Source organism: Gouania willdenowi, chromosome 21 (genome assembly GCF_900634775.1).
Source record: "Gouania willdenowi chromosome 21, fGouWil2.1, whole genome shotgun sequence".
In the NCBI taxonomy this organism is placed as follows: domain Eukaryota; kingdom Metazoa; phylum Chordata; class Actinopteri; order Blenniiformes; family Gobiesocidae; genus Gouania; species Gouania willdenowi.
In genome coordinates, this window is record NC_041064.1 from 34,089,492 (window position 1) to 34,115,983 (window position 26,492).

The 26,492-nt window shown below is 38.0% G+C and overlaps 1 protein-coding gene across 1 annotated transcript; it reads right to left on the reverse strand.

Annotated features, from left to right (window-relative positions):
* Positions 1 to 1,008: 1,008 nt before the first annotated feature.
* Positions 1,009 to 25,961, reverse strand: frzb (frizzled related protein). Its single transcript, XM_028436950.1, has 8 exons — positions 25,659 to 25,961; positions 17,366 to 17,614; positions 11,195 to 11,230; positions 9,982 to 10,041; positions 9,771 to 9,836; positions 5,881 to 6,085; positions 4,092 to 4,155; positions 1,009 to 1,862 (listed from the first exon to the last, which is right to left on the reverse strand). The coding sequence occupies exons 1-8, from the start codon at positions 25,861 to 25,863 to the stop codon at positions 1,803 to 1,805; spliced, it is 945 nt and encodes a 314-aa protein (XP_028292751.1). The 5' UTR covers positions 25,864 to 25,961; the 3' UTR covers positions 1,009 to 1,802.
* Between the last annotated feature and the right edge of the window lie 531 nt (positions 25,962 to 26,492).

Genomic DNA, 26,492 nt, shown 5'->3' on the forward strand with positions numbered 1-26,492 from the left:
GTAGATCAGTTCATCAGATATAAATCTATATCTCTCCTAAAGGATGTCATCAGCAAAAGAAAGGATTCATTTATCTATTAATGATATTTATTTCCTAAACTCAGCTGTCAGATCTGCACCAACCAGGATCTTCTAACAATGAACAGCTCATTTTACAAGAGAACTGATTGGTCAGGAGGTCCGGACCAGGTGAGGTGTTTAGCCTAAGTTACCATGGTGATCTAGCCTAGCCAGCATCATAGTACAGGACACGCGGAATAAATCCCTGAAGTTAGCGCGATAAGAGGAAATCCAGCATCGTAGTACAAGCCCAGAGAGTAAACACACACTCATATATCAACATTTTAGCACAGAGATGGGCCACTTTTATCATAGTGAGGGCCACAAAAATGTGATTGTCTGATCTCAGGGCCACATCATCAACGTTCATGTCAGCATGTATAATAATGACCAATCAGAGAATTAACACAGGAAACAACAAAGGGTTTGTGTGTTTGTGTTGTTGTTATCTGCATTTTTATTGTGCATTTTGTTTATTTCTGTTGTTGTTTCGCGTGGGTTTGGAGTCATTTTGTGTTATATACATTAGTCATCTTAAGTCTTTTTGTTATCTTTTTGTGTATATTTCTGTTATCTTGGGTGGTTTTTCAGTCATTATTTACAATTACTTTGTGGGCCACACAAAATGTAGTTGCCTGCGTCTGCTATAAAGGCTTTACCGACGTGAAACCAACATAGCATTAACGACAGCAGGCTAACGCTGAGGTCTGTTAGCATAGCAGCTAGCTAACAGAAGCTAGTCACCAGTTGAAACCTCTTCATTCTCCTTCAAACACCTCCACATCCCATGATGCTCTTTTTCTTCCAACTTTAAATGTTTTGACAAATGGTCGAGGTTATAAAAATGTCTGTGGTACTGTAGCATGTTTGATGAATACACACCTCATTAGCATTAGCATTGCAATGCTAATGTGATTCAGCGATAAACAGTGAGACACACACGCTGTATTGGGGATTGTTACCATTTATAATTGGTTTATTGCAGTTAGTCAGTTAACCATCAGGAGTCGCAGTAAAAACATCACAAAGAGATCGATTGATCCAAAGCAAAGTCATTTTCCACTGTTTGACTCTTATTCAACTTCATTTCAACAAGAAATACGTCACTAACGAGCAGTAGGACGGAGATGAACTCAACACCACGTGTCGTTTTGTCTATAAAAGAAAACTCAATGATTTCAAAGTGACTCAAACCATTCATCCATCCTGATTCAGCTCCACTTTTTAAAGCTTTCATGAAGTCAATAAACATATTGTTTGGTTTGGAAACGCAACACTCAGGGAGAACATGCAATCTCAGCACAGCCTCCGCTGTTTCTATTTCAGACCAAATAAAACCACTTCCTGCAGTGCTTCAGTCCAAATGATGCTTTCAATGAAGCAAATGTTCTCTGCAGGCTGAAGCTCCGCCCTCTGTGAAACACACACGCACATACACACATGCACACACGCACTTAAAAACACCTCCCAAACGCACACAAATTATTTTCTGTGCAAAAAAGAGAAATAAAAGACCAAAGTCTGACTCCAATTAGTCCGACACACGGACAGATGAACTACATTCAGCTACAAAGGACTGGAATAGTGCAATATCCACACGCACACACACACACACACACACACACACACACACGCACGCACACACGCACGCACACACACACACACACACACACACACACACACACACACACACACACACACACACACACACACACACACACACACACACACTGTGTCAGGTCTCAGTGGCGACTTCGATGTTGAGGTGCTCTGCGTTTTCCCTGCAGAATCTGATCCCATCTCTGGATGAAAAGAGAACAAAAAACAGGTTTTATTTCTTCGTTGAATTCCTGAAAGTTCATCGTTTCACTTTGTTCTAACACCAAATACACTAAATCAGAAACAATCTAATAATGGCCATGTTTACATCTTTAAAGTAGAGTAAAAGTTAATTCCTCTTTAACCTGACCTTGTAAACACTTAATTCCTAATGCTAATTTAATTCCAAATTAAAGTTAAATCTGAATTAGGTGGCTGGTTTATTCCGTTTTTAATTCCGAATTGCGGGGGGCGGGATGCTGGCGGGGGGCCTTGGGGTTGGGGGTTGGGGTCAGCTGCTTGGGGCTTTCTCGGATGTGTATGTGGGGGGCGGTGGCTGCTTCTCGGCCTGGGATCTCGGGGGCATCTGGGGGACTGCTCGGACGTGGGGGGGTGACCTTGGGCTCCTTGGCCCCCACTGTTTCTGCTGGCCTGGCTGCATCTGAGGGCCCGTGGCGTCTCCTGGGTTTGCAGTGGTGGTTTTTGCACATACATTGGTCTACAAAGCACTGGCACGCCTTGGGATGTGGGATAAGACTCATAGTGGGCTTAACTTTAGACACGTTAATCCCAAATACCTGCTTTAGTTATTACCACTCACTCATTCCCTCTGTCCACAGCCACCACCATTATACCTAAGCTTCACACTTGTCACCAGACTGGCTTGATTACACAACATAATAAGCACAATATGTTCTACAACTTCACATCTCTCCTCCCTGCTCCCTTCCCCCTCCCCCACCACCCCCTCACCTAGGTGTAACACTGCTCTCCCTTTTTATATCCTCCCTGTAATAAAATGTTTCTTACCCTTCCTTAGGGAAGGCTGGTGATGGTCACAATTAAGCAAAAAAAAAAAATAAATTTATTTCATTGCAATAACAAAACATGCATTGCTGTCTCATAATGATTGCACTTCTTGTAGTGTTGACCTTTGACAGCATGTGCAGACAAGTGAAAAGAAAAAAAAAAAAACTAACCCAAACCTAAAATCTAAGAATTAACTAAAGCCGAATAAACTGGTTTTCCATGTAAACCTCAGTTCGGGAATTACTATTACTATGTAAACACAAAGCAAAACACTTTAATTCCGAATTATTTAATTCGAAATAACTAATTCCAAATTAAAACAACATCATGTAACCGTGGCCAGAGTGTCTGTTTTCTAAAAATCTTTTTGAAAAACATAATTCGTTTTGGTTTAAGAAAACAGACACGCCTATGGGGAGAACATGCAAACCCCAAACAGAAAAGTCCAATAATTTAGCTGATTGGTTAAATTAATATCAGGTGATTTTTGTGAATACATTTTAATTGATGTGTATATTTGCACACATTAGTTGTTGATGAACCTCTGTTTAACATCTGACATATCACAAATTAAATTTGTTTAATCAATTATTAATATTTTGGGTTTTTTATCATATAATTTCAATTTTGTATACTTAATTAAATTTTAAATATTTGTATGTTATTTGTTAATTTTCTGTGTATTTGATTTATTTTTAATTTATTTTCAAAATTTTGTTTACTCCGTGTATACGTACGTACATCTATGGGTATGTGTGTGTATCTATATACATATTTATTTTTAATTTCATGGGTATCCAATATCTACTGCTCTGCAAGACTATTTGTTTAACACTATTGTTGCTATTATGTCTTCTATTACTATCATTGCTACTGTTATTATTGACTTTTTTGGTTTATTCTTGATCCTGTTATTATTATTATTTTATTTACTTTTTGTTGTTTTTTTTAACGCATGTAATTACTGTACCAAATGTGGAAATCTTTGTTAATTCAGTGCCAAAAATGTGTAATAAAGAGTTTTCAGAAAAAACAAATACAACTTTTTTTGGGCACAATACATAATAAATCACAATACACTATTACAAAAAAAAAAGAGGATTTTTTTTTTCCATTTTTCCAAAAGTAAAGAAGAATTTCCATTTGTTTTGTTCTCATAAACATTTTTTCTACTGTTGGTTTCACACACATGATGTGTACGATCGCCGGAATTGTCACAGATTGTCCCGTTCTTACAAAATTTGTGTCGTTATTGCACTGTAAAATATCATTAAGTGTTATGCTTATTTATAAGACTGAGGACACTTAATTTTGTTGTATTTTGGTTTTGTGTCCTGACCAATGATAATTTTAATGAAATAATTGATAGATGAATGCAATGGATTAAAGCTCTGACTACACACCTTAACCTTTTTGGCCATTCTGTCTTTCCATTTCTGAGCCACGGAGCTTTCAATCAGGAGCAACCTGCAAAAACACACACAAAGAATGTAGAATAAAGGGAGTTTTGCAGGAAATTACAACACAGTAATCAAACTGATGATGTTGTGACCTTTATCTACAGAAGGTTATATGTACAAAGCCTGAAAATTGGTTTTTATCTTCTGACGATTTAGGGACAACATTGAGAACTTTAATCTTCCAACATTCAACGGCCTAATACTGTGATCGATCTTTATGCTGATGATACTGTAGTTTCTGTCTAACTTCTCTCAAGTATCTATCTATCTATCTATCTATCTATCTATCTATCTATCTATCTATCTATAAAAATAGTTCAGAATCAATGAGCAGAAGGTTTTACAGCTTTCAGAACTCAAAACTTTTGGATCTATTTACATCAAATGTAAAGTTGCTGGAGACAATAATTGTTTTTATCAGATAAAGACAGTGTAGGCCTCATAGAGCAACAAACCAAGATAATTTAATCACAAACAAATGTAGAAGGTTGAAATTGCTGCTTGAAAGTGGGTTTTAATCTCCACTGTAAAGTTTGGTGCATTGCATTGTGGGATGTGTAGTCCTGTAGACAGATACATAGACGTTTTTCTACCTCATTACTATTTTATTTTATTACTATTTATTCTTATTTTCTACTTATTACAATTTTTTTTCTAAAATTGTTTTAAAAAACTGACGTGTTTTCTTGTGTTGTTATTGGGTCAAATTGCACTGCTATATGTTTTTATGTTGTAATATGTTTTTATGTAGTATGTACTCTGGTGTTTTATTGCAGCTTGTACATCTTTTATACTCCCCATATCTTTGCACTCTGAATCGCTCCTATTGGGGATAAATAAAGTTGATTTATTGATTGAAGTGTTTCCACAAACTGAAAGCTGTGGCAAAGCAATGGCGGATGTTTATTTTGACGTTTACACAAAAAAAATCTAAATCCAGACTAAATTGAATACCTGGTGCAGTGAGGTGATATTACGGGGAATATAAACAGTTCACACACGTTTAAAAATGATGCTCGGCTTCAGGTTGGGCTCACTCACATCAGCTCCATAAAGCTTTGAACATTATACATTTAAAACAGCTTATTATGTTTCTGAATTTAGGAAGTTTTTACTGTAGCTTAATAAAAATGTGCTTTCCACACAAACAAATGTAAAGCGAGAAATAAAGAAATTTTTACATGTGGCTCTGACAAAAAAATGTGTCTGATCCTGAAACCTGTTACATGATTGTTCTTCAACGAATAAGGCCTTTTCAAAAATAATAAATGTTAGGAAAACTCCATGTTTCGTGATTTTCAGACAGCCAAAAAAAAGACATGTATATATTATTATATTAATTATATATTATAAATGAACCACATCAGACAGCCTTCTTTCACAGACTTATGCAATTTTACACGTAGTGGGAGTGTCAGGAGTCTGGATGGGAGAAAATGCACAGCAAATACATGCATAACTGCATGTGTACACAAACAAGAGAATCGGCCCATTATGTCTTTATCTGATCAAAAATGATCGTCTCCAGCAGCTCTAAAATACAGAACCATTTCTTTTCTCATTATTCTTGCAATTGCAATTTTCCTGATGTCTGCTTCATTATATTTAAGCCTTTATGGGTAAACCTGACCAACAGTCAGCAAGTGAAAGTGATGGTGACCATAGAAGAAGAAGTCAAAACTGTAGAGACAGCATGAGAACATCGTATAAAGAGAATTTAATTGAGGGTTACCTGGACGTCTCCTCGTTCTCATATCCCATAATAAGATAATCGTCTCCAGGCGTCAGAGGAGGACAGAGACATGAGGATGAGTAGTAGAGAGTGACCACGTCATGAGGAATGTTGACCAGAGAGGACTTCAGGACCTCCTTCACTTCGATGACGGCTGTGGGCTCCAAGCCGCGGTTCCTCACCGCCCTCACCTTCGCCCTGATCACTGAGGAGGAGGAGGAGGAGGAGCTGATCACAGTCACTGCCTTTATTCACAATGATTATACAATCAGTCCTACATGTCGTCATTAAACTGTGAATGAGCTGCAGGAGAAGAGCAGCTGAGCTGAAACTCATCATCAGGTTCATACACGTCACCACGGGATAAACAAACCAGAGAATGTTTCCTATCTGCTGATCAGTGTGTGGAATAGTTCTAATCTCATTTTATATCACCCCATGTTATCCTAACTACAGTATCTGACCCCATCTTTTCTCATTTAACGTTACCACATCTAGCCTCAAATCATCTATTTCATCTCACCTCATTTTATTTCAGCCTTATCTCACCTCACCTCATCTTACCTTAAATCAGCTTATCTTATCTCACCTCATTTCTGTGTATTTTTTTGTATTCGTTGCTGTACATCTTGGTTGTAAGACAATCATAACAAGATTGATCCATTTTGAATACAACAAGATCTCAATACTCCTTTTTTTGTTTTTTCAAGACAGAGATGTATAAGATCAAAATAAGTAAAAACTAATAATAAAATTAGAATACAAATATACAATGTTCTACACTTCTCTAGGGAGACATTCTGATACTTTTAAGGTGTTGCCCTTTGGATGCTACAGGCAGGCTCACGATCCCAATGACGGAGACAACCTATGTTTTTTGTCTGTCAGTCCTATTCTCAGTGTTTTTCATCTTGTCCATGAAGGAGATCCAGTTTGTCCACATTGTTGTAAATTTGTCCATTTGTAAATTAAGGGCTCTATTCTCCCATGTGTGTAAGTCCATAAAGCTGGTGCTGTTTTTGGCTGTGTGCTATTCTCCCCCTGTACTTGCGCCTTCATCCCAGTTACGCACTGTGGGTGGAGCAGACCTGAAATGTGGGCGTTCCCATTCAAATCTGGCCTTACGCGCATTCTCCGGTGTGCGTAAGTCCTTTTACCTCGTACGTTCTTCTAACCCTGGAATAAGTGCAGCGCCCCCATAAGATGAAACATTATGTTGCACTAAAAATATGGACTTAGTTACATTGGAAGCCACACGGACTCGTGCGTCATGCAGCAGCAGCTGCGATCACTCAGCTGCTGCTGCGCGATTAATTAAAACTCTTTAATTAAAAGACTTCTGTCCACGTTTGTCACAGTGATTCAACTATTTTCATACTATGGCCAACGTAAAGTCACAGTTTGATCCACTACAGAGTGAAACAAGCTGTCATATGCAGATGAGGATGAACACAAACTGTTCCCACACATATTTTAATGAGGCTCAGCTCAGGTGATTTTAAACTATTGGTATTTAAAACTGTGTTTTATGGAAGTTAATAGTTGTGTTTCACTGCAAACATCCCTCTGTATTAAAGCAGGACGCTCTGTGGCCCCTCTGTGCTTCAACATACTGAAGTGAAAAAGTGAGTGTATTGTTCTGTATTTTATGTGTTAAACCTGAACAATGTTGAGAGTTATTGTTAATGAGTTGAATAAAGTTTGACTTATCTGACTATTTTATTTCGCTTAATGCGTCTAAATAATAATAATAATAATAATAATAATAATAATAACAAACCGGTGCACCTTATGTATGAAAATAGACCCAATCAGACCCATTCACTGATAGTGCGCCTTATAATCCGGTGCTCCTTATAGTCCGAAAAATACGATATATCTCACCTCATTTTTACCTTACCCCACCTTGTCTTATCTATCTTACCTCTTCTTATCTCATTTTGCCTCAAATAATCTAATCCTACATCATCTTCTTTTATCTCATATAATCTTATCTCACCTCATTTTATCTCATTCCATCTTATCTCATCTTATCTCACCTTATGTATTCATCTCTTCTGACCTCATCTTATTCTACCTTACAATGGGGCAAAAAAGTATTTAGTCAGCCACCAATTGTGCAAGTTCTCCCACTTAAAAGATGAGAGGCCTGTAATTTTCATCATAGGTAAACCTCAACTATGAGAGACAAAATGAGAAAAAAAAATCCAGAAAATCACATTGTAGAATTTTTAATGAATTTATTTGCAAATTTTGGTGGAAAATATGTTTTGGTCAATAACAAAAGTTTATTTCAATACTTTGTAATGTACCTTTTGTTGTCAATGACAGAGGTCAAACGTTTCCTGTAAGTCTTCACAAGGTTTTCACAAACTGTTGCAGGTATTTTGGTCCGTTCCTCCATGCAGATCTCCTCTAAAGCAGTGATGTTTTGGGGCTGTCGCTGGGCAAACACGGACTTTCAACTCCCTCCAAAGATTTTCTATGGGGTTGAGATCTGGAGACTGGCTAGACCACCCCAGGACCTTGAAATGCTTGTTATGAAGCCACTCCTTTGTTGCCCAGGCGGTGTGTTTGGGATCATTGTCGTGCTGATAGACCCAGCCACGTTTCATCTTCAATGCCCTTGCTGATGGAAGGAGGTTTTCACTCAAAATCTCACGATACATGGCCTCATTCATTCTCTCCTTTACACGGATCAGTCGTCCTGGTTCCTTTGTAGAGAAACAACCCCAAAGCATGATGTTACCACCCCCATGCTTTACAGTAGGTATGGTGTTCTTTGGATGCAACTCAGCGTTCTTTCTCCTCCAAACACAACGATTTTGGTTTCATCTGACCATATGACATTCACCCAATCCTCTTCTAGATCATCTAAATGCTCTCTAGCAAACTTCAGATGGGCCTGGACATGTACTGGCTTAAGCAGGGGGACACGTCTGGTACTGCAGGATTTGAGTCCCTGGTGGCGTAATGTATTACTGATGGTAGCCTTTGTTACTTTGGTCCCAGCTCTCTGCAGGTCATTCACTAGGTCCCCCCGTGTGGTTCTGGGATTTTTGTTCACCATTCTTGTGATCATTTTGACACCACGGGGTGAGATCTTTTGTGGAGCCCCAGATTGAGGGAGATTATCAGTGGTCTTGTATGTCTTCCATTTTCTAATAATTGCTCCCACAGTTGATTTCTTCACACCAAGCTGCTTACCTACTGCAGATTCAGTCTTCCCAGCCTGGTGCAGGTCTACAATTTAGTTTCTGGCTTTGACAACTCTTTGGTATTGGCTATAGTGGAGTTTGCAGTGTGACTGTTTGAGGTTGTGGACAGGTGTATTTTATACTGATAACCAGTTCAAACAGGTTCCATTAATACAGGTAACGAGTGGAGGACAGAGGAGCCTCTTAAAGAAGAAGTTACAGGTCTGTGAGAGACACAAATCTTGGTTGTTTGTAGGTGACCAAATACATGATGATAAAACTTATCATCTAATTTTATCTAATCAATTCTTATCTCACCTCATTTTATCTAATCTGCCTCAAATCATCTTATTTTATCTAATCTCATCTTATCTCACTCTATCTTCTCTCATCTTATCTAATTTCATCCCTTCTTATATGATCTCATTTTAACTCATCTTATCTCGTCTTATTTAATCTTTGAACCAGTGTCTCTTCCAAAACTTTTAAAAACTTTGTGATGTTTTTTTTGTGTTATGTCACCTTCTCATTTCTGGGAAGTTTGCACCAACTCTGTGTGTGTGTGTTTATACGCTCTTTATATTTACGTAATATGTATTCAAGGTCCCTCAATCAGGCTTTTGAGGAGCACTCACTGATTACTGACAGCATGATCAATTAGAAATCATCATTCTTGACAATAATATGACTCACCGTAGTTGTAGTTGTTCTTCAGGTAGGTTTTCAAGGCCATTCGCACTGTCTTACATCTGCAGGGATCTGTTGATACACAGTGGATGAAGCTTTTTAAGATAATTTTAAAACTGAAACAGCCTCAGCTCCCACGTTGGGCCCCAACCGGTGGTTTATAAATAGTGATGCTTTCAGAGAGGCGGAGCCTAATACCAGACAAAGGACAGGTTACCTCCCTCAGGTCCTCTGCAGTGAAGGTTGTTGGAGTCCATTGGAAAATCTGGACTGGATTCTGTCAGGGATTAAATCAGGAAAATGATCTTTTAGCTTTCTGAGACAGAATCTGGAAAACTGTGTTGTTTGGTGGAGCTATTTGGTCATTCCATGTCAGTTCAACACATTTTCAGAACATTCAACGCACTTTGGTCTAAAAAAATTCTGACATTTTTACCAATTGTTCCGTGATTGTTCAATAGGTAAACTACACATTTTTAGTTTGATCGAATGAATATTTGACATAAGGACAATTTAGTGGTACGTGTGGAATTTTGCTTGTCCTTTTTTCCCTCCATTTCAGCTTCTAATATCTCAGGAACAACATCACATAGGAAACTGAAATTTGGTATATTAATACAGCTTCACCTACTCTCTCAGAACAAGCAAAAACATCTGCTATACATTCTATCTGGTGGACATGCCAGCTCTTCAGATTTGTTAGTGTGTGTTTGGGTCTGGAACATGTTTGGGCCTTCAGTAAAAGACTTAGCATATGCCTCTGATCCCTGTAATGTGATCAGCTTAGAGCTATGAACATAGACTGTTCACATCACTAATGATTAGTCACATATATGAATTGGTTCTCAGGTGACACGCTCTTGAAATCCGAAAAAAAATTGTTTTACTACTACTACCATTGTTCCATAACTGCATGTGGAAATGTAAGAAAAACATTCTGATCTGTGTTTAAACTTATAGTATAATGATTACTCTTTCTGTAGATTTTAAAAAAAAATCTTTTTTGCAACTTCTTCATTTTTCTTTTGGACCACTCGCGAATATGGAAAATCCTTTAGATGAGGTCATTGTAGCTTGTCTCTGTGTCTTATAATTATTTATGAAACATCTATACCAAATATCAGTTTCCTATGTGATGTACAGTAGATACTGTGATATTAAATAAAATCGACACATACACCCCTCACTAAATTGTCCATATCTCAAAAGGTATTTATCCAATTAAACTAAAAATGTACATTGTGCCAAATGAATTATTAAGAAACAATTGGTAAAAATGTTTTTTGAGACCGGAATGCGTTGGCCATTTGTGAAATGACATGGAATGACCCTTTTAGCATTAGTCAGCACATTTGACAGTAGTAGAAGAAGGAGAACTGATATGAAGACATTTCTAAAACACCACACACAAGGTCAAAGGTCAGACTCACCTGGGTTACACCGGCCTGGGTTCTGGTAGTACGGATCTAGTGAGAAACAGACAAATATCAGTCACAGACACTCGTCCACTTACCAAACTCCAGAAAAATACACATCTGTTCTCGTTACTGACAAAATATGATAAACAAAACCAACGGTTTGAGGCGTGTGTGAGAGACGCCATGTTTGTAAAACATCTATGATTTAAAACCAATACCCCTGAGCAACTCAATCTGAACTGAAGAGGCTGAAAACATGTCAAACAATCTCATGTTTTTATCAGTGTCTACAGAGTAAAGGTGTGTGTGATAATATAGAATAATATAATAATAATAATATCCAAGTCTAAGATTTCTTTTTAAGTTTTTATGTGTGACTCATTTGTAATATTTTGGTTGTTTCTTTTCTTCCTACTTAACTTTATTTCCTTGTCGTTTGCAGTATTTTGTTTAATCGTTCTGTCGCTCACTCTCTGTCGACCTCCTGGAAAAGCTGAATTAACTCCACTGGGACGAATGAAATCTCAAATCATCTCATCTTATTTTAGCTGAATGACTCTTATGTATTTAATCTCATCTCACCGTATTCTGTCCAATATCTTCTTTATTTGTGTCATGGTCTGTGTGAATTCTGCATGGTTTTTAGTTTTCAGTATTAGTTTGTTATGAGTTGAATTTTTCAGTTTTTTTTGTTTTTGTACTTGTCAACTTGTTTTTTGGCCTTTTAGCCTTGTTAAAATGAACATTACGCAGCGATTACTCCTGATTGATGCCGGGTCATTCCATGTCAGTTCACAAATGGCCCAAGCAGGTGTGTGTGTGTGTGTGTGTGTGTGTGTGTGTCGATTTTTGCTCGTCCTTATTTTTCTTCCATTTTCAGCTTCCAATATCTCAGGAACTACATCCCATAGGAAACTGAAGTTTGGTATAGTAATGTAGCTCCACCTACTGCACATGTATGGACTGTTTCTTGGCTGACAGTTTCTTGAAATCTGGAAAAATATTTTTTTTAATTATCTTTATTGGCCCATAACTGCATGTGAGAATTGAAGAAAAAAATTCTGTTCTGATATCTGTTTTACTTTATAGTATAAATATTACTTTTTCTTGGGATATAAAACAGTTTTTCTTTATGTAACTTTTATTTAGGACCCCAACTTTGGATTATTGAAAATCCTTTTACATGAGGCCATTATAACTTGTCGCTGTGTCTTATAATCATTTCCCCAAGAACCAATGCATACAGTATGTGTGACTAATAATTAGTGATGTGAACGGTCTATGTTCATAGCTCTAAGCTGATTCACAGGGAGCTGAGGTAAATGATAAGTTGTTTACTGAAGGACCAAACATGTTCCAGACCCAAACCCCGACAAATGTTTTTTCCAGGTGTGAGGGGCTGGTACTGTATGTCCACCAGATAGAATGTATAGCAGATCTTTTTGTATATTCTGAGAGAGTAGGTGGAGCTGTATTACTGCACCACATTACAGTTTTCTATGTGATGTAGTTCCTGAGATATTGGAAGCTGAAAATGGAAGAAAAATAAGGACGCATGATAATCGACACAAACCCCCCTCGCTAAATTTTCCATATCTCAAAAAGTACTAATCTGATCACACCTAAAGTTAACAGTGTGTCTATTGTAAATTTCAGAATTTTTTTAGACTGAAGTGCGTGGGAAGTCCTGAAAATTTGTTGAAATAACATGGAATGACCCTGCCTGTTTTCTACACACCCTGACACATGGCAAAGGGTTCAAAGATAAGCTCATACAGTATTTATCTGAGCACCTATCCAGGGATAATTGCTCAGACTTAGAGGTTACGGTTTCCAAACACACCTGCTCGTGTGCACGTGAGGACAAAACGTGCAGATTTCAAGCCCTGCGCTCATTTTTCCCACTTTTATTGCAAAACCATGTGAGTTCAGACTTCTGCATCAACAGCAGAGGGAATTTTTAAAAGCAACATTCAGGTCGGAGCCCACAGAAAAGTCTCCCTCAATGGTCCGCCCTGCCTGAACCTCAGCGAATCAACAAATCCCAGCCAGGGAAAACCCTGAGGCCCCGCTGAGGCCAGCCGAGCAGCACGGAGGGAAAACGTGGGCGTGCGGTGACGGAGGTCAGCAGGGGATGTTTCAAGCCTGTTTAAAGAAGTAACGGACAGTGAGGGTTTTATGGAGAGGAGAGCGAGTGGGCCGCTCGTATCAAGGAGCTCTTTGAACGAGTCAGTGGGAGTGAGGTCAGAGGGGGAATGACTCACGGTAACTGTCCAAGAGGAGAAAACACTGAGAGGAATTCAGTCCAGGAAAACACAGACCTTCACATATCACTGGAAGAAATAAAACTTTGAGTCAATGTCACTTTTAAAAATGCAATAACTGAAGACTGAGAAGGTCGTTGTGGACAACAGAGTCCTCAGATGGACAACAGAGTCCTCTGGTGGGACACTATCCAGTACTCCTCCATGAAACTCCAAAAAGGGCAGACACACAAACCACTGTGAGCACCTGTTCACCAACCAGAAAGCAAAGCAACCCTTTTCTCCAATGGGGTAAAAACTGGAGTCTGGTGGTGGTGGAGCTTAAAAAAAAAGGAGTTCCAACCACTTTCACCGACTTTGGTTCCAGAGCAGATACTCTGTAGAGGTGAGAGCGACTACAATTCATCGGTGACATCTGACCATCTCCATCAGCTCATCCCCATCCCCACCAGAGACGTGTCGTTCCATGTCCTAGTTTCCTGACATTCTATTTGCCTGAAACCAGTTTCCTGACGTTCTCTGTCCTCTGACGTTGCCCTAGCCACGTCCAAACCACAAAGCAAAGACCCGTCTGTCTCCCCCTGCAGGTGGTGGGTCATGTTCTGATCTGGCTGGTCCAGGCTGAACCCCATGGACGAATGCCCGGTCAATGATGGCCTGGCTCCAGGGCGGGGCCCTGTAACCCTCCATACCTTTGTACCATCCTTTGTCTGATACTTTATCAAACACCAATTCACCTAGGGTCACGCTACCAGGGGCGTGCTGTTAAAGTGCTAAGGGCGGGAAAAATATTGATCCATGATATATCACGATTATTTTTATTTTCTATTTTTTGATGATGATATCCATCCATCCATCAATTTTCTGACCCGCTTGTTCCTTTTTCCAGTGTCACAGGGGTCTACTGAGGGCGTTAGGTGGGGGTACACCCTGGACAGGGTGCCAGTCCATCTCAGGGCAACACACAGACAAACAACCACTCACACTCACAGTCACTCCTATGGACAATTTAGAGACTCCAATCAAGCTGACAGTCTTGTTGTTGGATTGTGGGAGGAGTACCCAGAGAAAACCCACGCAAGCACAAGGAGAACATGCAAACACCACACAGAAAGCAGTGTGAAAGTGTCAACCCCAGGGCTTGAACCCAGGACTTTCTTGTTTTGAGGTGGACGTGCTATCCACTAAGCCACCGAGTACCATTTTTTGACACTTTTCATCCAAATAAGCGACCCTTTGCCCAGTAAATACCACTTGTTTGCTTTTCTCCTTACATTTGGCCTCTTTTTGTTCCACATTTTTGCCCTATTTCACTATTGTTTGCCCGTTATGCCAGATGGCCAGTCCACCCCTGGGTAAAGGTGTGTGTGGAGTGCGTTTGTGTGTCTGAGGGTGTGCTTCATTCATTGATCCAGGGCTCACGGTTGGGCGGTGCTTGTCCGTGTGCTCTAGGGTTAAGTGTGTAGAGGTTGTGTGTGTTAGTGAGCAGTATAGACTACGTTACCCACAGTTCTGTGTGTGCGTGTGAGGCTGTGACAGGTCGTGACACTGAGTGAGCACCTGAAACCCGAGCCAGGGCCGTGTTTAGACGACGTGTTTATGAGAGTAAATCTGAGCTGATTTTTAACACACAACATCTGGGCAGAGGTGGAACCAAGTGGGCCGAGAGTGTAAACACTAGAAGAGCTCACAATGTAGCTATTTAAAATGTAACTTTTTTAATGAGAAACAGCCTCACAAACACAAATATGCAGTTTGTCCAAACAGCAGATTTACACTTTATAATAAATATTTTCAGAGACTATAAACTGGAATAAATAACTTCTTACAACCAAACTCTTCAATAATTACACGTTTTAAGGCAAAAAAAAAGTGTGTAAATTGGATTATTCTGATTATTTGATCAGCGCCAGTCGGGTTGTGAAACATTATTTTCAAAATACAGAAAGATAAATTTGGCTAATGCTACATGGTTGGAAAGGACACATCAACCTAGAGTGAACCCTGTTTTTCAGCATAAATAAACACAAAAAATGACTTAAAATTACAGAAAATGATGGGTTGTTTTTTTTTTGTTAGCCACTGCTACTTGCTTTCAAAATCTCCCCATGTCACCTATTTTAAAAAGACTTTGTTTAGAAATGGACTGTCTTAATTTTTGTATTTCACAGAAAAAAACTAAAAAACTTTTATCACAGCAGGGTGACAAAAATGTGATTGTCTGATCTGAGGGTCACATGACAACATAACATAACAATCGTGTCGGCATTAGAATAATAACCAATCTGAGCATTAACACAGGAAACAATAGGTTTGCATATTCATTTAGTCTATTTTTGTTGTCATTCAGTACATATTTTGGAGTCATATTATGCATTCATACTTTGGGGGCCGGACAAAATTTGACATTGCGCCACATGTGGCCCTCAGCTGAACAAGAACGTATACATAAAACAACAAAGTTACCTACGTTACCATGGCAACTATTGGATGGCTTTAACCTCATCAAACCAGTGTGAGATACGTGACTGGAGAACTTTCTTAATTTTATCACTATGTCACAGTTTGTCAAAAATGTTGGCCTCCAAAAGCGTGAGTTTAAAGTGCTTCTCATTTATCAAAGCTCACAGAGAATAGTTTCTTAGGAAGGATCCTTTGATCGGTTGTTTTTGTCTTTACGTAGGACATTTGTCTTCTCAGACGTGTGAACGAGACGCCTTCTCAGCGAGAGTAACAATTAAAAATGCTTAAATTTGGTTGTTGTTTTTTTACTTTTAGGAAAAATCAGGAAACGTTAAAGGATAAAAACAATTGTAACCCAAAGAAAATCTTTGACTGTTGAAGGACTCCCACCCAAAAGGACTTTTATCCTCAGGATTTAGGTTTCTTCAACAGTTTGTGATTACTCACTAATTTCAGCCACTAGAGCGTCAGCGGAATGAATAGGTCCCTTAGGAGAGCTCTTCTTCTCTGCTTCATTGTCTACTACGAAACCTCAGAGTTGGAACTGTCGCTCTTGTGATCAAAGGTCTTTTTGGGTCACAACTGTTTTTATTCTCTTTCAGTAAATAAAATAGGGTTACATCATCATCTTACCTTTTCTTGGTTTTTTAGAGCAGCACAAATTGACATTTTGACTGAAAAAAATGGTGGAACACATGTTGCAATTTGGCTTGAAATAATTACATATCCATTTTTATTCAGGTTTCTGCTGTGCCATGCGTAATGCTATTTTTCGTTCCACTCTTTGATGCCGTTGCGCATGGGTGTTATTCAGCAATGCTTTGACCAATCAGAATGCTTGACACAGCTTTGTAAAGCTCAGAACCTGTAGAAATGTGCAATATCAAACACTATGGGAACGAGCTTTAGCCCTGGCCAATCAGAGCTCAATAAAGGAGGGACCTGCCAATTTACGCACGGGTGTCATTTCATTCATTCTTTACAACATTTAGACCCGTGAGAAACAGAGGCTGGAGCTGCCCCCGTGGGCGGGTCCAGTGAAGCTGAAGAGGTTTGCAAAATAGTCCCATTTTTAAAAAGCAATTAAATGAATATGGTGCATAATAATGTGTTTTGTTAGGAATAGATCTTCTAATGAGTACATTTCAAAGATTTTAGGCCAAACATGGAAAAACAGTGGAGGATATCTTTAATAACAAGGCAGAGATTAGAGGTTTATACGGGATAAATCTTACCACAGCTGCGTCGTGATTCAATAAGAAGTTTCCGAAGTTCAATATTTTGCTATATTTTTAGCGATAATGAGTCCCTAAAGCCAAAGCTGTTGAAATCTTCTAGCTTAAACCAACTGTTTTCCTGTCTATTTTCACTTCTACGACCTCACAAACAGAGCACAGAGGCTTTGGGGCCACTCCTGAATTAAATACTGAACCCCCCCCCCGATGGTGGTAAATACCTGGTCCTTCGGCCTTGACGATGGCCTCGGGGGAGATGCAGACACCTCGGTCATACAGCGGTAGCTCACTGCAGTCCAGGTTGTCGGGCCAGTTGTGGTTGTAGCGCTTCATCACGGGCTCACAGCCGTACTTGGCACGCTCGCACACCGCCTTGCACGGTTTGATGGGCTCGTGCTGGAAGTCGATGGTGCAGATTGGAGCGTACATGGCGCACAGGAAGAAGAGCAGGTCCGGACTGCAGCCGGTGCCTGAACCAGAGACACAAACACACAACATGGACGTTAGCGCTCATTTCACAGCCCCGCGATAATCCACAGCTAGTTACTAAGGGTGTAAGAAAAAACAGATTCAGCAATATATTATAATATTTCACCTCACGATTATTGTATTGATCAAAAAAATGTCCAAATCCATTTTCTAATCATGTTTTTAATGGAAACAACCTTTTATTTGCGCTAACATATGCATAGCACGTAAAGACCTGATCACTAGGTGTCAGTGAATGCACCATCAGACCTTGTTAAACTACATCACTCCTCAATGACTTTCAGAAAGACTTTTAGCTAAAGTTGATTTCACATTATTTTCATTAAACATACTGGGTAAAAACAAAAATATATACAGTATATAGTAATAATTAAGAATTTAGGAACTTAATAGAATCAGAATCTGTTGTAGAAACAAAAGTTTAACATTTCTGAAAAATGTAATTTGACAGTTTCATAAACATGCCACTTGTTTTTGATATTGGTACTTGAATTACAGTTAGTTACCATTTACTTGTTCTCGCAAGTAAAAAAAAAAATGAAATAAATTGTATTTCACACCATTTTGTACTAAAGATGAAATTTGTAATTACTGATATTGTGATGTATATTATATTGTTTAGTATCGAGATCTATTGTATCGTGACATTTTTTGTGAATCGTATCATATTGTCAGATTCATGGCAATGCACATCCCTACTAGTTACCATAGCAACCAACCAGTTTCATAACTAATCATTTTTAAAGCTGCTGGAGACGATCATTCTTCTAAGATAAAGTGGTGCCTCATACATCAATAAACCCAATATCAATTTCCTGGAAAAAAAAATGATGTAAATGGTTGAAATTGCAGCTGAATCTGTGATAACCACATTTACACTGATGTCCACCTCATATTCATTCTAATCCTGTATCATGTTTTTCTGCAGTCAGTGTCTTCTCCTCGTCCTTCTCTCTCTGCTTGTTTCAGGTGTCGTGAAGCTGATGATGGTAGTTCCTGATCTGTCTGAGACAATCTGATGTTCTATCTCTCTATCCTGTTCTGTTGGTCCTTCTGTTCACTAACCCCAACCAGTCCACGCAGATGGCTGCCACCTCTGAACCTGGTTCTAATGGAGATTTCTTCCTGTTATAAGGGAGTTGTTTCTTCCCACTGTCACTAAATGTTTGTTCATGTGGATCTTGTTGGGTTTTTCCTTTCTTATTATGAATTTTATATTTTGATCAGGGCATTGAGATGACTTTGTTATAATGTGCGCTATACAAATAAAGTTGAATTGAATGGAATGTATTTATTTATCTGAATAATATCCACTGTTATCCAGGAAGTTTGGAATTATTTGGGCAATAGTATATAGTCATCTTAAAGATGTAAATACTTGTTTTAATCAGAAATGAAATGGGTTAAAAGTGGTCATAAATGGTGGAAAAGGTGCTGAGGTGGGATTTTAAAAACTACAGATATTGGTTTAAAGTTGCAAATTAGAGTGGTCAAAAACAGACAGAAAAAGTGGTTTTAAAAAAAGGTTAAAAATGTCAATATTGGAACAATTACTTGCATGACAAATCATGAATGTGGTTAAAATGACAAAAATAAGCATTCAATGTTGTGAAAAGAGCTTACAATTGACAATAATGGGTCAACATATGCAACATTAGGCCGAAAGGGTTTATAAGAGCTAGAAATGTCTTAAAAGTGGAAAAAATGTGCAGAAAAGGCATAGAAATGCGATGAAGAAGTGACAGAAACGGGAATAATGCAGCAAAATTGCATTAAAAGGAGCAAAAATATGGTGAGAAAAAGTGATGAAAATAGATTAAAATATGGAAAGTTTGGTGTAGTTGCAGAAAAAAGGAAAAAATAAGCAAAAATTGGCTCAAATTGTTAAAAAAAATGAAGAAAGGTTTTGATTTTTCTGTACGAGTTTGGGTTAATAGTTAACTATAACCCAACAGTTAAACAAAACAGAAAAAATAAATACAATTCAATGAACATTTGATGGAGGGAGATTGTAATCGAATACATCTGAAAAGCCAACAGAACTTGTGCTGTACTATTGAGCTTCGTAGGAGGGAAACATTCGTGCTTTGTCGCAGCTTGTTTGTAATTTGTGGTAAACTTTGATACAAAATGTTCTCGTGTGCAGACTTTAGTCCACAAACAGTGCTGTGTCATGTTTCCGGGTGTTTATGCACGTCTGACATCAATGATCACATCAAAGATCTCTGGAGACGTGCTGAGGTTTCTCCGAGTGAGGAGAAAATGGAAAAGACAGCGTTTTAAGCAGAAAGAAATGTCCTAATGAAAGGTCTTGGAGCCAAACCAAGGAAGCGGCCTCGGGTCACAAGTTGAAAATCCTTCAGTGACTTCATTATGAGGCAGAGCAGCCAAACCTCAGGCCTGCTCAGCAATAAAAGTGCTGTGTGTGAAAGCTGCACTCAATGTGTGGTCAGCTGCAGAGTCCCTGAACGCATCGCGGCTTCACTGATGTCAGGGAAGGGATATGAGCCGGAGAGAAAGGAACGAGAAGGGTTGGGATGAACTGATGGAAAGTGAATAAGCGACTTTTAAACATTTCCACATGTTCACTGCAGTAAAACGGGACCAAATCGCAGGAGGACATTTCTGCTTTTTACAACGCCACAATCTTTTTATTCAAACACTGAACTCTGATTAACATGATGTTTGACCCCAAAGAATACTATCACAAATATGTTCAGAAACTCTGGAGTGGACAGTCTAAAGTATTTCGCAATATTAAGTAATAAGTCAACATATTTTGTGAAACACACAAAACTAAATCCTCAAGTTTCCTAATCCGTCACCTGAAAAGCATCATTGGAAGGAACTTTACATTTAGTCATTTCACTCTGACATGAACAGATCTATTATTTATCTGTCTGTTACTAAAGGACAGGAAAATACACATTTGGTCATATTGTTTTAAAGTACAACACAAAAACAATATCATTATACCTTTATAAATGCCCTTTTTAATATATTATAACCATGTCTTTGACTTGTAATCATTTTGTCTTGTCACGTTGCTTAGGGTTGAACCTTAAATGTTTATTTTAGAATCAGAATCCCAACATATAACAAAGTATGGAAGTATTGTGATCACGTATCAAGGTGTGTGCACAGAGTCCGGTAAAGGCAGAGGTGGACTGGGACAAACAATCAGCCCTGGCCTTTTGTGTCCAGACCAGTTCACGACATTATCAGTGGACGCCACGTGACGTAGAAGTCCACAAATGTCATGTCGTCTTCAAAAGAGAGTCATAATCCTTGATAGCAGTGAACAAATGAAGCAGGTAGCTTGACCCATTCTTCAGATTTTTGTGACCTTTTGCCTTTTTTTTCTGTTTTTTGTAATTTTTTGCAAATGGTTTATGCCACTTTATTCCAATTTTTGCCCTTTCTTTAACCATTTTTTGACACTTTTCATCCAAATAAGCGACCCTTTGCCCAATAAATACCACTTGTTTGCTTTTCTCCTTACATTTGGCCTCTTTGTTCCACATTTTTGCCCTATTTCACTATTGTTTGCCCGTTATGCCAGATGGCCAGTCCACCCCTGGGTAAAGGTGTGTGTGGAGTGTGTCTGAGGGTGTGCTTCATTCATTGATCCAGGGCGCACGGTTGGGCGGTGCTTGTCCGTGTGCCCTAGGGTTAAGTGTGTAGTGTTGTGTAGAGGTTGTGTGTGTTAGTGAGCAGTATAGACTACGTTACGTTGCTTAGGGTTGAACCCTAAGCAACATCAGTTGTATAATATGCTTATGTTTAAGATGAACGTTAAACTAGTGGTTATTAGACTTTACAAACTTTTATTTATTATTTACAAACTATTGGATGTATTGAGGTTATTTGTCAGAGTTTTCTAATCTATTTTTATTTATTTTATTAATTTTCATTATATTCTAATGTTTAAGGTTAAAAAGTGTGTAACCCATTGGTTAATAATGTTTGAGTTATTGAGTCATTTTATCAAGTCTTTTCTAAAGTTCCACATGACAAAATAAGTAGTGAAAGTATGAATAAATCATGCTGATAATATCGTATCGGATCAATGTCAGTAGCTGCACATATTCAAAGTGGTAATATTATTGGTATAATATTGGAAGTGAAAGAGTTGTATTGGGGGTCGGGACACCCCCAATAGTCTCAGGCCTCAGACCAGCTTTAACATCACAACCTATTGTTATAAAAATCATGTAACTTTAAATTCTAAACAGTAACGCACTGTTCTGTTAAGTCTTGTAATTCAGTGTATTTTTCAAAAATATATAATATAGATATAATTCAGAAGTATTCTGCTTCGTGGTTACATGGGAATAGTGATTCTGAATTGATATTTACATGGAAACACGTTTCTGATCTTCTTCTTGTTTCTATGGTTACTGGCGTGTTGCAACCAACTTAAATAAGTGCATATCGCCACAAACTGCACTGGAATGTATAAACTCTCCACTTCCATTCACGGAAATAGATCATCAGAAAGCTCGAGTCCAACGTTTGCTTCAGGCGGCCATCTTGGATGATGTCATCACCAGCCCCTCATCGCAATGATCAAAATTAATCTAAAGCGGAATTAAACGTTTAAAAGTTTGAGGAATTATTCGATTCGAAATTAAAATCAGAATAAACCAGCCACTTAATTCGAATTCAAGTTTAATTCGGAATTCGGTGTTTATAAGGTCAGTTTAAAGAGAATTTAACTTTTATTCTGAATTTAAGGAGAATTGAAGCTCTCATGTTAGTTTAACTGCAACAGAAATAGTGTCACATCCCGTCAACAAAGCTACTCAACATTGGTTCTGAACCTGTGGGTAAATCATGGAATAAAATAATCGTAAAACGTTTGGATTTTTCTAAATGTGCACATTTTAATGTAAATGTTTTACTTTCTGTTGATTGCGACTAAAAGGCATTATGGTAAATAGAATTTAGGAAAAGCTAATCTTGCATTTAGCTTTTCTTTGTTCCATATTTAAACTAGATTCAAACCTGTTCACCACATTCTAAAGGTCAAGTTGAAAATGAAGCAGTTTTGCAATATTGACTTTCCAAAGGGAGAATGCAGAGATAAAGAAAGCAAATAAGTAGAGTTTACAGATGAATAGATGAGTCGTGCAGAAATGCAGAAGTTTACTGTTATATATGACACAGAGTGGGATGAACACTATTGATTGGCAACGACTGTGGTTTTCCATGAAATGTGACACATGTTAAGATCAGCGGTGAATCTCTGACCGACCTTTCAAACACACGTGATTAGAAATCAGTGATTTCCACAAAAATGTTTCCATAAAGATTTCCTCTGCTGACGCTTCAGGAGGTTGGAGATAATCCAGATGTGCTCCAGCAGCAGCAGCAGCTGTTTACTCTGTTTGCTGCAGTAGAGCAACGACTACAGTACTAAAATTCAACATTAACAAATATCTATACGCAAGTATCTAATCTTTCTATCACAAAATAATCTGCAGTGATACATTTATCAAAGTTTAAAACCATAAATTTAACATGAAAATAAAAAATAAAGTTTGTTTAAGCATTTAAATGTGCATTAAAACTGTGGATTTAAGAGTTTGACTGTACAGCAGTATAATGTAAAATGCTTTGTGTCAAAGAACTAGAGATTGAAATAAAACATTGTATTAAATTGTTAAAATGTGCCTTATGATGTAATTTTTAGGTGTTTGAGATTGAAGGTGTAAAACCACACCAAACACATTGAATTTACAGTAAACTCTGTCAAAACTGTTCAGTAAATGGCCAAAATTTAAATTTAAGTTTGCATCAAAGAGAAAAGCTGAGGTGAAAAGTGCAATAAATTGAGTAAAAATGAGCAATGACCTTAAAAAAATGCACCAAACTGCATACAATACTATAACCTCTGTGTTTTTAAGAGCTAAACTGTGAAATAAAAGCATGCATTTAAGAGTTAAATTGTGCATTAATAACTTGCTAGTGTGCAATGACATTGTGCATTTGTTAAGTGTAAACATGCACCAAATCACACGATATTACCAAATAAAATGTGCTTTAAGACGTCAAAATGAGTTGGTGTGCAATAGAACTATTCACTTCATCAAAAATAAAGTATATCTTAAGATAAAATACTGCACAAAACAGCACTTTATAGGCTACTAGTGTTTAAGAGCTGTGCAAGTTAAAGTGTGCAATAAAACGCCAATAAAGTGTAAAAGTGCCCCAAACAGAACATAAAGGAGGAAATGTGTACATTAAAGTCAAAAAGTGTAAATGTGTGCAATAAAACTGTTGGAACTGTGGAAGAAGATCCTTTACCAAGACAAAGTTGTGTGTTTAGGAGATAAACTTTGCAATAAAACTGCTCTGTAGAGTTAAAGAAAGGAGCATTAAGTAGTTAAAGTGCAATAAAACTGTGGGTTAAAGGGTTAAAAAGTTCATTAAAGTTTGTAAACTGAACTTTAGGGAGTAAAACTAAGCATTAAAGAGTTCAAATATACCTTTGAAGAGTGCTTTAAGGTTTAAAACAGACAATGGATAAATTACAGACCAAATACAGACCAGTTTAATCTTAAAAGAACCACAGGTGGGAAAAACAATCCGTTTTAACATAAATGTGCCCTCATACTTTCACGTATAAATGAAATACTTAATATTTGCCTTAAGAAAAGTGACTGAAGCATCTTCACTTACATTTCCTTGATTTTGTGAGCAATTTTTATTTAATTCAGGGAAGTTTTGTGGAATAATTTTGCTGAAAATTGAAGGAGTTTTTTTTTTAAAAAAAAAGGATCTTATATATAATGGGAATCCAACCAATCAGGACAATGGGCTGATTACCCACTCCGACAATTCCGGATTTCTTTGTCATTATTTCACTATTTCCAGTGGGCCTTATTGGAGGCTCTAAAGCAATGATTCTCAACTTTTGGGGTGAGACCCAAAAGTTGGTCGCTGACCTGTACTGGGTGGGCTGTAAACAGCAGGTTAAAAATGAATGAATACTTTTTTTTTTTCAAAAAAAAGAAAAAAAAAAAAAAAAAAAAAAAAAAATGAATGGACTTGTCTTTTATTTTGAAAGAAACTTTTATTTTGACAGACATGCTGTGAAATGCATGTTGCACTGGAAAATATATAGATTTTAGTTTTAAAAAACATGATAAATGTGTTTGTTTTCAACAGATATTTTTGAAAAACTAAATTTGGTTGAATTCTAAAAAAAGTGGGTCGCAATTTAATGACTATGAAAAAATGTGGGTCCCAGGGTGAGACCAGTTGAGAACCCCTGTTTTAAAGGGCCATATTTGGTCCCTGGCCCTCGAGTTTGACACAGGGGTCTATGACAGTGTTTCTCAAATGGGGGTACGTGTACCTTTTGGGGTACGCGATTTCACTGCAGGGGATACTTGAGAGAGAGAAAGGAAAATGAACAAATAAAGTGTCAGTCTTGGTCCCACCCCAGGCATGAGATGACCATAAATTATTTTTAAAAAAAACTATGACAGTAAATCTATTCAGGAAACACTAAATCAGTGTTTTTCAACCTTGGGGTCGGGACCCCATGTGGGGTCGCCTGAAATTTCTGTAAAAATTAAAATAGATTTTTGAAATGTTTTAACTTTTTTTTTTAATTAAAACGCCACACAATCTTAAACAACCGTATTTCTGTACTTTCACTTTGTGAAATAGAAATGTAGTTCAAATGAAACGAAGTAAAAAATAAATAAATAATCTGAACTCAAACATGTTCAAAAATCACTGATTCATTCCATATTTATGATCTATAGTTGATTTTAAAATGTTTTCTAAGCAAAATGCTATAGTCGGACAAAGGGGGATTTTGTACTAGAACCACTGATCTATGAGGTTAAATTAGTCATTAGAAGTTGATGTGTGCAATAAAAAATCATACAGTTATGGTGCATGTCTAATAAATATTTAAGAGTTCAAATGTGCATCAAAGTGTAAAAAGTGCGTGTGAAAACGTGCATGTGAAGTCCGGAGGTGGCCCGGGGCCCGGGGCCCTGCACTCACCCAGCAGCCCCTCGAACTGCTCGATGGCCAGCACCGCGTTGTCCTGGGTGCTGTGGTGGAGGTGGTTCGGCATCTTGGTCATGTTCCAGGGCATGGAGCGGCACAGAGGGATCCGCACCGGCTCACAGGCCGCTGCCCGGACCACAGCCGGCCACAGCGCGCAGGACACGGCCAGCAGACACACGGACAGCCCGGCAGAGAGCATGGTTCTTCAGGTCCAGGAACCACCGGAGGACGGAGGTGAACACACCGAGCAGGACGAGGCTTTTCCTGCAGGAGGAGGAGGAGCTGCTCCACCTTTTCCTCCATCTCATCTCCTCCTCCAGGATTAGGATTTAATGTTAGACTGGAATCAATTATCACTCTGTGTTTTTGCTTCTATTTGCTCAGTGGCACTTTTTCTACTTTAAACAGGAAACATTGATCTTATATTTTATATTCACATAATTAGAAAAAGGGTCATTCCATTCCAACACGTTTTCAGAACATTTCGGTCTAAAAAAAATTCAGATTTTTCTTTCTTTTTTTTTATTTTTATTTTTTTTTACCAATTGTTCCTTAATAATTCAATAACAACACTGTGAATTTTGAGTTTGATCATATGAATACTTTTTGAGATATGGACAATTTAGTGAGGGGGGGTATGTGTTGACTTTTGCTCATCCTTCCAATATCTCAGGAACTACATCACATAGGAAACTGTAATGTGGTATAATAATACAGAATATACTAAAACATCTGCTATACATTCTATCTGGTGGACATGCCAGTTCCTCTGTTTTAATATATATAGTATAAATGTATAAAAGTTACCCATGCGACCCTGAAATAGGG

What these genes read in the sequence shown, in the direction of transcription:
- frzb (XM_028436950.1), bottom strand. Translation starts at nt 25,863, where the DNA reads ATGCTCTCTGCCGGGCTGTCCGTGTGTCTGCTGGCCGTGTCCTGCGCG. An exon ending in CTGCAGAGGACCTGAGGGAG is followed by an intron (nt 9,837 to 9,981) that starts GTAACCTGTCCT and finishes GTGTATCAACAG; the next exon opens with ATCCCTGCAGATGTAAGACA. An exon ending in GAATGGCCAAAAAGGTTAAG is followed by an intron (nt 1,863 to 4,091) that starts GTGTGTAGTCAG and finishes CTTTTCATCCAG; the next exon opens with AGATGGGATCAGATTCTGCA.